This window comes from Spermophilus citellus (genome assembly GCF_964194105.1).
Source record: "Spermophilus citellus genome assembly, chromosome: 2".
NCBI classification, from domain to species: domain Eukaryota; kingdom Metazoa; phylum Chordata; class Mammalia; order Rodentia; family Sciuridae; genus Spermophilus; species Spermophilus citellus.
In genome coordinates this window covers 245,496,833-245,506,754 of record NC_138183.1, presented here as the reverse complement: position 1 = coordinate 245,506,754, position 9,922 = coordinate 245,496,833, and the positions used below count along the sequence as shown (strand labels likewise).

Genomic DNA, 9,922 nt, shown 5'->3' with positions numbered 1-9,922 from the left:
ATGGAATAGTCAACCATGAATTGAAACCGCAGAGACCACGACCCTCCCCCACCCCCAGCTTTCTTCCTTTTAAGTTGATTTTCTTAGGTATTTTGTCAAAAGGATAAAAAGCTGATTAGCACACCATAGTAGATGCCTAATAGATATTTTATTAATGCCTCTTTTTCCACCCAGATAGAAATTCTAAGGAGATCATTTGCCTGTTTTTTTTCTCACCATTTTGTGTTGCAGAATAGTCTGTGATCAGTAAATATGTTTCAATAAATGAATTAATGATTTTTCAATGATCAGTTCTGTCTTCCTTTAGGATTTTGTTCTCACTTGCAGCAGAATGCATACTTTTTTTTTTACTGGAAATTACAAGGGAAGAGATGAGTAGGGGCCCACCATGACTCCATAGGATAATCCTAAATTTGCTTTGACTTTTGCGTTACATGATCCTACCATATTCATTTTATATTGCTTGGTTCTGTAGTTCAAAACACATAATCAGGTTTGAATTAAAGGGAGTCTCTTTAAGAATTGCAGACTTAACCTAGAAAAAATTCATATTTGAGCCCCCATGAGCATTCTAAGTTATTCACCAAGAATTTAAAACAAGTCGAATTCCATACATATTTCACATGAAATTAATTTGAAGCTACCATTTCTGTGTATTGGATCTTTGAGAATTTCACTTCGACTGGCGAAATTAAAATTTGATTTTCCTGGATTTTAACAGATGACAATACTTCCTACTGGTAGACATGGACAAGGCTTGAGTATGAAGCCACATTTTGAATAACAAGAAGAGAAAATACATATCTTACTCAGTTTCTGCAGCTCCAACAGTGATTTTCAACACTTACAACAACAACCCAAAAAAGAAAAAAAAATAAGCAGAAAAAGGAAATACCGTAAGTAGCCAGTTATAGTGAACTCGTAGAATATCGAATTAATCTTGATTGACTCATTGAATATTAAGTTGCAATTTAAAAATGATGCTTGTGAGAATAAAGAAAATTATGACAGATTGTCGCACATAAAAAGTAGATTATACTGTAACTACTAAAGTGATTGTAACTTGCCTAAATTGTGTAGAACTATGAACTATGGTGATCAACCACTTAGTTTACTAGGGACTATCTTGGTTTTAACATTGAAAATCCTACATCCTAGGAAATCCTTCAGGCCTGGATAAACTGGGATGGATGATTACCTTATTGTGAATAAGGATTATTAAAAAAACAAGGAAAATTGAAAGGATGTAAGTCAATCTCCTAATCGGTGGGTGCAATTAATTTTTGAAATGTTTTATGGTTGTAAAATTCTTTATACAAAAGAAAAATGGAGAGGAAAAACTAAAGCTATAGAATACATCTTTCACTTTGGGACAAAGCCTATTTTCTATTGGCCAATGTCATTTGATTCCATATTGATGAAAGAATTAATTAGGAAGAAGGTTATGGCAACAATTTTCATTCTTCTTTTGGACCTTGATGGTGTCTTATAAGGAGTTATGTGAATTCAGTAAAAACAATTACTTGAGATCATAAAAATGAGTAAAATAAAATTCCTAAGTAAACCATGGGTTTGGAGAGGGGTCCTCATGTATATTTCAGAAGTGGGGAAAATAAGAAATAAAATCTTGTGTTTTTTTGAGTTTTTTTTTCTGACTTCATTATTGTTTTCAATAGGTCTGCCACTGCCATTCCCTTTTCTCTAATTAAAGCAGGATCGATGGTCATGTATTCTGGTCGTGCTGTGATTGCTGAGAGTGAGCAATACATTATTAACAACACAGTCCACGAAGATATTACTCGGGATTTACAAATGTACTGTCACAAATACTAATGACCTGACCCCTCACCATTCCAGCTTAGATTGAGTGCATGTGAATATGATGAACCCCCATGGTCTGACATTTCAAGATTAAAGAAGGATGGGGAGACACTCACATGAGAATCACCTACTTCAGACAAGAACACAAAGCTTTATTCACTTACAGCTAATTTTGAAAACTTAGCATAGAAAAATGGTTAATCTCCCTTTTTAAAAATTGTAATTACAGGAAATATCTTCCACAGATAGTCCTTAACAAAGTGGAAATATCACAGGAAATGAAAATTACCTTGTCCCATACACCTACCACATTTGGAACTGGTAGATTACAGCTTTAGGTTGAAGGATGACCTCAATGTCTTCCTAGGTTAACATTCTTCCTAGGTAAGGTATTGGTATCTCTGAACATGAACAGGAATTGAAAAGCAGGATAGCTTTTGCCTGAGACTTGGCACTTTAATTATGCTGTTTTCACACCTGGTCTTCTTCCTGAGGATGTCTATGATACTTAGTGTCTGCATTATATAGTCTGCCAGCTAATTAAATACTTATGCCATAACTAGTTTTATGACTGTTGTGAATTTCTAAGGTTTTTATCCAAAGGGGTAAACTCTGATTCTGACTCTCTTTGTAACTCTCCTAACATCTTCTGGTCAGAGTAGCTTCTTGATAACAACTGATGACATGGCTCTGGTAATTTATGCAGACATTGCAGTCTGGTTGCTATGAACATCACCAGGATTTGAGTATGAAGATCTGTGAATGAAACAAGGTTCTCAGGATTGCTAGCTGTGACTGTGACAGGTATGTGTTCACCTCTTTGAATTACTTATAAAATAGGGATAAGCATTCTTTCTTGAACATGGATAATTAAATGAAATTATTTTATGAAATAGTCACCTGTAAAGCATTCTATAAATACATGTTTTGACTATTACCTGAGATTTGAGTACTCATGGTTTTTTCTCTAATCATTCTTTCTTCTTTTGCCTATAGGTTAAAAGGAGGGAGACAAAGTAACTGAGGGTCAGAGTAGGAGTTGGGGAACTTTAAGAGACATGTTCAAATATAAGCTGTACCATTTGGACAATTAAGGGACTGGGTAGTGACCACTTAGAACTTCCCTAATGGAATGCTGATTCTCCAAGAATATGACATGGCATCAGCCCTATGAGATATTGATGGATTGATTCTTTATTGCTTATCGTTATCATTTTATTTCCCTTAAAACAAAAGGAACTTCAACAAAAATGTAGATGGGGAAGGAGTTAAAGATAGCTTAAAGGAATGGCATGGGTCAGTCATGGACCTTTTCTACCAGATGCTGAGTCGTCCTGTTGCTAATGGAAGAAACAACCACAAAGCACTACTACTGAAAAGCCTAGCAAAGGGAAAATCTCGTGGGAAATCATGTTCTGCAGCACTTATTCTGTTTTTTTTCCAATGTATGAAAGTTTCCCCAAACAAGAAATAGGACATCACAATCTGTTACAATTCCCACATTTGCTGAATGAGCTTGAGATGGGGCTGTGGTTATTCCATGCAAAGACCAGATGGAAACATGGAGAACCAGTTTATAGTGCCTCAAGAAATGGGGTAACTATGTCTCTTAGAAGCTAAATACTAATGCTTAAAAGAGGCAGCAAAACCCAGAAGAAATAGTTTAAGGAAAGCTATCATTTTCTATTGGTGGGGATTCCTGATCATGGGGAGGTTCTGGAAAATTTATTTCTGTTTCTTCTCCTCCTTCTTCTTCTTGGACTGGAATAATTTCAATGTCTTCTTCATTCTTTGTTTGAGAAGGAACTTCAGTTAGCTCAACCAGTTCTTCTTTTATTTCAATTGTCTGTTCTTTCTTGTCTTCAGCTGACAGAAGAACCACCTTCTAGAACACAAACAGATTTTTCTTGACCTTTACCATTGGCACCTCTCTCAAACACCTTTATACATATTTCTCAAAAGCCTTCAAGTTTTTAGGCTACTTATATTGCTTACTATATGCCGCCCAACACCAGGATTAATTTCCCAGGTGGTGAAATCCTTATCAAGTCACTTATCAAAACTGAAGTCTGAGTAAATCCCCTGGGCTGCAGGCATTTGCCACTGTGCCTGGAATGATCACCTAGCAGGGGAAAGGAACACTGCAGTAATAGAGGATTCAGACCTTGGTTCTAATTTGCCCTTAGTGGTTACAGCCCTGACAGAGCAATTTTCTCTCTCTGATCCTATTTTCCAAAACTGCACAATAAAGGGATTAATAATGATTTCTAAGTGCTGTTCCAAGTCTAATGGGTTGTGGTCCAAAGCAGCTGTTACTAGATCTATCACTGGGATATTCATATTTCCCAACTTTGGAGCCTTTTTGGACCTACCTATGATTTTGGAAGAGAAACTGGGAGAAATGGGTGGGAGGAAGAGAGGATTACTGAGAAATGAAATCAAAGAACTAGTTATTTAACCTTCAACCATCATTAAACATCAGGTATGGAGTCATGACAGCAAGTGGAAGAAAAGGTTAGAGAGAAGGTTCACATATTATAGAACTATCCCTTCTGTCTAGCTATAGACATATTTCTAATTTCAAAGACAGTTTTCTTCATTGCTAGTAGCTAGTATTTTCTGCTCTCTAGAAATACAGCAAGACCTTTTTTTTTTTTTTTTTTTTTTTTGGTGTGTGTGAAGTTCCCAGTTCCAAAGTCTCATTGGATCACATTATCCACATATGATCCTTTGTAGATGTGAATTTTCGAGAGGGGCGTTATGGACAGAGTGGCTCCTACTTACAGCTTGGGGCCTGGAGCAGGTTCTTTTCCACTCATTCTCAACAATGCCGGCAGTGACAAGTTTCTGGAAGAAGGCAAAGATCAGTATCACTGACAAGACGCCCTGAAAAAACAATGGAAGAATGAAGGTGAGGATGTAATAATGGCACAGAGAGTATGTTTGGTGTTCTGTGAATGACTGATAACTAAAATCAAACAAATGATTAAAAGATCTGTTCTTTAGCTAAGTAATGACTCCCTGGGAAAACCATTAGTATGGAAGACAGTGACTTTATAACCTGAACCCTTAACGCAACTTCAGGCATATGGCAGATGGTTAATGCATGTTGCCGACAGAAGAACTGTCAGCTGAATAATCAGTTTTAGGTATGAAATAGTAAGTGCCGAGTCCTAAATTTAAACTATATTCAGCTTTCGGTGCAACCCTCCACAATTGAGGGATTAACATTTTTTTTCCCTCAAACTCTGATATCTTAGGAATTTCTTCCATGTTTATATTAATGATCATGATAAATATTAACACCACAAATGATATTAATAATTAATATTGAAACACTTAGCACTTTTTATATTCTATACACTGTTCTAAGTGCTTTGCATATATTAACTCATTTATTCCTAAACAAACAAACAAAGAAAACGATATAAAATGACTGCTGTCACTATCCTCATCTTACAGTTGAAACTGAGGCAGAGTATAGATAAAACTCTTGCCAAGCCACATTTGCAAAAATTAGCAGACTTAGACATTATGGATCTGAAGTTGATAATTGGAATAAAAATGACATATTTCTTCCCTGGAGAGAAATCCAATTTCACACTTACCAAGAACATGGATTGTATGCTGTAACAGTATTTTGTGGATGGAGAGTTTTCCTCAGAGGGTTTAGTGGGTTTACAGTTGTATATGTCAATATACGACACAGGAGTTTTAATAATATTCAGACTCTCCATTTTTAAGAAATGTAAAATCGTAATATTGAGTATGTCCATGATCACAAGAATTATTCCAGAAATGGCAGCAAAGAGGCTCAATGAGTTCATTATTACTTTTGCTTGGACCTGAAACAGATAAACAGATCCATTAACTATGTTTAACTTCCATTTGGGAATTATCAGTGAGGAATCCCAGATGTCATTTCTCTGACACCTAAAATTACCAGAGTTCTTTTCTAATTGTTTTTTAGCCCCATTGTCTCTATAAATAAAATCTACGTTGTACATATACTGTATTTATGTAAATAAAAACTCAAGTATCTTGTTCCTTTTTTTCAGTCTTCTCCATCTCATTTGATGATATGACCATCCATTCAGTTTATCAAGACAAGCATCTAGGAATGATGTTTGATTCCTGTATTGCATAACCTTATACTTATTTTACTGCCACTCTCCTACCTACTAGATATTTGATAAATATTTGTGGAATAAATGAAGATGAATGACACCTAGATGATTATCTCTCTGCATAAGGAGGCAGAGGAGAGAGAATTTTGCATTACACTTAAGTATGGTACTGTGGGTATAGGTTTGGAAGGAGCAGATAGCACCCTCCAGGACTGTGGTGTCAAAGAGAAGCAAGAAGTAGCAGCAGCAACTATGACACCACTGCCTATTCCCTGTTGACATAGGATTCAATCCACCCTGGTCAACCATCTTTCAAGATACAGTTAGGGCTGGTGTCTCTGGGTAGTATAGGTGAGAGACTGTCAATGTGGATGTCCTGCCTTTCAGGGATGGTACAAGGTTGAAACAGGAAGATATATGTGACAAGTGCCACAGTGGCATGGGATTGTTGATGATGACTTTACAACACACACATTTTATCTCTGGCCATGTGATCTACAGAGGGCTACTCAGTGGGTCTGGCTGCATTTGGATAATAGAATAATTGATCTCCCCAAACTGAGTTTGTTAGACCACTTCTAGAGGGGACCCATCTCAGTTCATGCAACCCCTCACTGACTTTACAAGTGACTTGGCTTAGTAAGTACAAGTGTTGGGAGAGGATTATTTGAGAAGAAACTGGCTGTAAGTTCCTCGTCACCCATCCAGAATCAGGTGCTCCACAGGGCAGAGTCTTCCTGGGTGTGAATTTGTAGGTGTTATATGAACAAGAGCACATGGAAGCTCCTAGCTTCTAAAACACTGTCACATGTTACTCCATCCCATCCTCATACTGATTTTCCCTAGTAGACACAGGAATGGTAACCATTTCCTATGGTACCATCTCCATCTAGTAGGTGACAACTCAAGAGGTTCAAAGAGAAACGGACTTGCTCAAGATTATAACTTAAGATTCTAACTGAGCTAGAGCATGAATCAATCACAATGTTGATGACACAACTGTCCTCAGTGCTGGTCTAGAAGAAATGGCATGGCTTCCAGAAAGGTCTGTTATTTTCACACCGCACTTAACGCTGACAAGATCGTAAGCACAGTCTTCATAGCTCTGCCTTTAGCTGTGCTTCTAAGGACATGCATAAAGTAGATCTCACTTTCAGGTTTTGCAGGAATGAAATGACAGCCAGCATTGTGGAGGATCCTTTGCTTTTGAGAGTGGAGAGTCTGTGATTCCAAAGCTCTTTAAAGGTCCTTCCTTGTTTTCAACTGAGAAAACAGCTATTTCTCTGATGTGTGGGAAAGAAGGACAGACCGTTACTTGCCAGACTGTTCCTGGAGGTTTTCTCTGCTGCTGCCAGGAGCGATCCAGAGGTAATATACTATAAGAAGAGAGGTGAGGAGGTGGGTGGGGGGAAGAGGGAGGGGGTGGGAGAGTTGGGAAAAGGGGGAGAGAGGGAGATCACGTTTTAACATTGAGAACTGGTTGTAAAGAAGTCATGAACATTTCCAGCCATTTTGCTGAACCATTAACCCATTTTAATCAAGTGCATTCATTTCTCTTCAGTCATATTTCTTCCTTATTCAGGTTTGCCTATGTTCAGTCCATGTTATTCAACCACCTGGGAATGTGTAACTTGGACTATAGTAAGAGCAAAGAAAACCCACATTTTCTTGTCAATCAGTACACCAAGCAGATAGACATGCCTTAGTTTGTTCCATCAAATTGAAACAAAAAGCAGCAGCAACAATAACACCACTACTCATTATTGGTGAAGATTGTGGTCAGCCCCAGACCACCATCTTTCAAGCTACAGTTAGGGCTGACGTCCCTGTGTAGCACAGGTGAGAGAATATCAGTGTGAAGATAAAGTTTGAGGAGTTTTCTTTTCCTTGTGTTTGTAACTTGTGAGAATGTTCTTTGGGGCCACAGTGATGCCATGAGGTGTGAATGAACAGAGAAGGAAGAGATGAATGTGAAGGCCCTTTATTAAAATGTCAGCTGCCCGGGGAAAGAACTGTGGTTGTTTCTCATCTTCCTTTCCTGATGTTCATGCTGCAAATCAGTGGGAAGCTCTTATTCTAACTCATTTCTATTTGTTCTGAAATTCTCAACTCTGGTCTCACAGTGGCAGCCAGGAAAAGTACCCTGGGGAAATAAACATCGATGCCCCATGCCATTCTCAGGTGGGATTTCAGGTTTGGAAAACCTGCAAATGACACAGCCCAAGGAAATATTGCTGAGCTCATAAAGGGAAATTTATTTGGGTTGGGACTAATTTCACCAGGGGCCATAGTAAGTAAATAATGGTAAGGAAGAAGAGCAGATGGGCGGACATGCTGCCTCTGGCTTTCCCAAACACCAAACACCGAGTGACTCCTCACCTCCAGAATCGAATGGGGAGGCTCAGCTTGGAACACTCTTTATTGCCAGTGTGGGTCACACAGAGCATCTTTTTCTGAACTCATCTGAAGCAAGACCACTAACCCTCAACCCTGGGAGCCGCGCTCCTTCTGTTTAGCCAACCTCTCTTCCCACCGAACAAATAATCTATTTCCTGCCCGTGCACTTTCCTCAGTACACAAATGGTCTACATTTTTTTTTAGTATTTTTTTTCTTTACCATTTTACAAGGGGTCATTATATTTTTCACTCACCAGAATGCCACCCCAGAGGGGATACCACACAGTCACACAGATGGGTGCATAGACCCCTGTGGGGATCAGCAGCAGCCCTCCCAGGGCCATGTGGAAGAGCCCATTCATGATCTGGATAGCCTGGGAGAGAATAGGAGGAGGATGGTGAATGAAATCATCACTGTTGGTAGGCAAGGGAAGGTGGGAAGCCTTGGCTCTAACTTGGAACCCTGCAAGTTTCCTATAGGAAGTAGCAGTGGTGCCAAGGATTTTGCCTTTTTCTTCTTCAGATACATTTTTTCCCATCATATGAGGACATTTCCAGGAAACAAGCATTCTAGCAATATACTGAGATGAAAGGCCCTTAAAGCTACATACTTCTAAAGCAATGGTGACATCAGACCCCCTATGGTGACCCAGTTGATAACTTCTTTGGCACATCCCTGAGTGGACCTGCTGGGTCACATAGATAGCATGCCAGGTCGGATGACACCCCTTCACTTTGGACTGAATCCCACACATGGCCTGCAGCATCCACTTCTGTAGACCAGAGAAGCTCTAGGATTTGGAGTGTAGGGTGACTGACTTACCCCCAAAGCCTTAGATTCCCTCATGAAGAAGCTTTGGGTGGGGCCCACCAGCGGCAGCGTCCCCTTGAGGTTTACTTTTGGAGCAGGTTGCATGGAGATAGGGCCCTTTGTAGGGAAAGTTCCACTCAAGGAATTTCTGGGTGTTGTCATTTTGTTCTCAAAACTCCTAAAATTAAAAACAGTAATAAAATAAGGAGAGCGAAGACAAGGTCTTTGATAATCTCCTGTCACGCATCTGAATGCTTCTCTCAGCCTTCCCTCTGTGTGTCTTTCTGAGAGTAGGCAGCTCTCCTCCCTGCTGGCCTGGGATCTGAGGCAAGACCTACTACTGGGTTCTGAGAACCATCTGCAGGGGCTCTTGGGACACATGGGCCTAGGAGTCTCTGCCAGCATTCTTTCTCCACAACCTGGCTTGGGGCATACTTTACCTTAAAAGAAAGCTCCATGCATGTCTGTCCACATGTCACAGTTGTCTTCCTTCTTCTTCCTTTTTCCTAGTGCTGGGGTTCAACCCCAGGCCCTGTGCATGTGAGGCCAGGCACCACCACCATGCTACACCCCAGCCCCATCTACGACTTGTTTGTCTCTCAGTCCTGGATGCCTTTATTTATGCTTCACTATTGGAAAATGTACTTTCTATTGACTTCTGTTGCTTAGTTTCCCCTGCACATTTCAACAGGCCAGAGAACCCAGTCCTTAGAATCTGGAGGGGGCTCTAACTCTGTGACCTTGAGTAAGTCATGTCAAGAAGGTT

The 9,922-nt window shown here is 39.5% G+C and overlaps 1 protein-coding gene across 1 annotated transcript; it reads right to left on the bottom strand.

Annotated features, from left to right (window-relative positions):
• Positions 1-3,484: 3,484 nt before the first annotated feature.
• MS4A1 (membrane spanning 4-domains A1) lies at positions 3,485-9,318 on the bottom strand (the record flags this gene model as incomplete). Its single annotated transcript, XM_081281709.1, has 6 exons — positions 3,485-3,706; positions 4,606-4,707; positions 5,430-5,666; positions 7,268-7,324; positions 8,600-8,719; positions 9,169-9,318. The coding sequence occupies 6 exons, from the start codon at positions 9,316-9,318 to the stop codon at positions 3,485-3,487; spliced, it is 888 nt and encodes a 295-aa protein (XP_081137835.1).
• Positions 9,319-9,922: the final 604 nt, after the last annotated feature.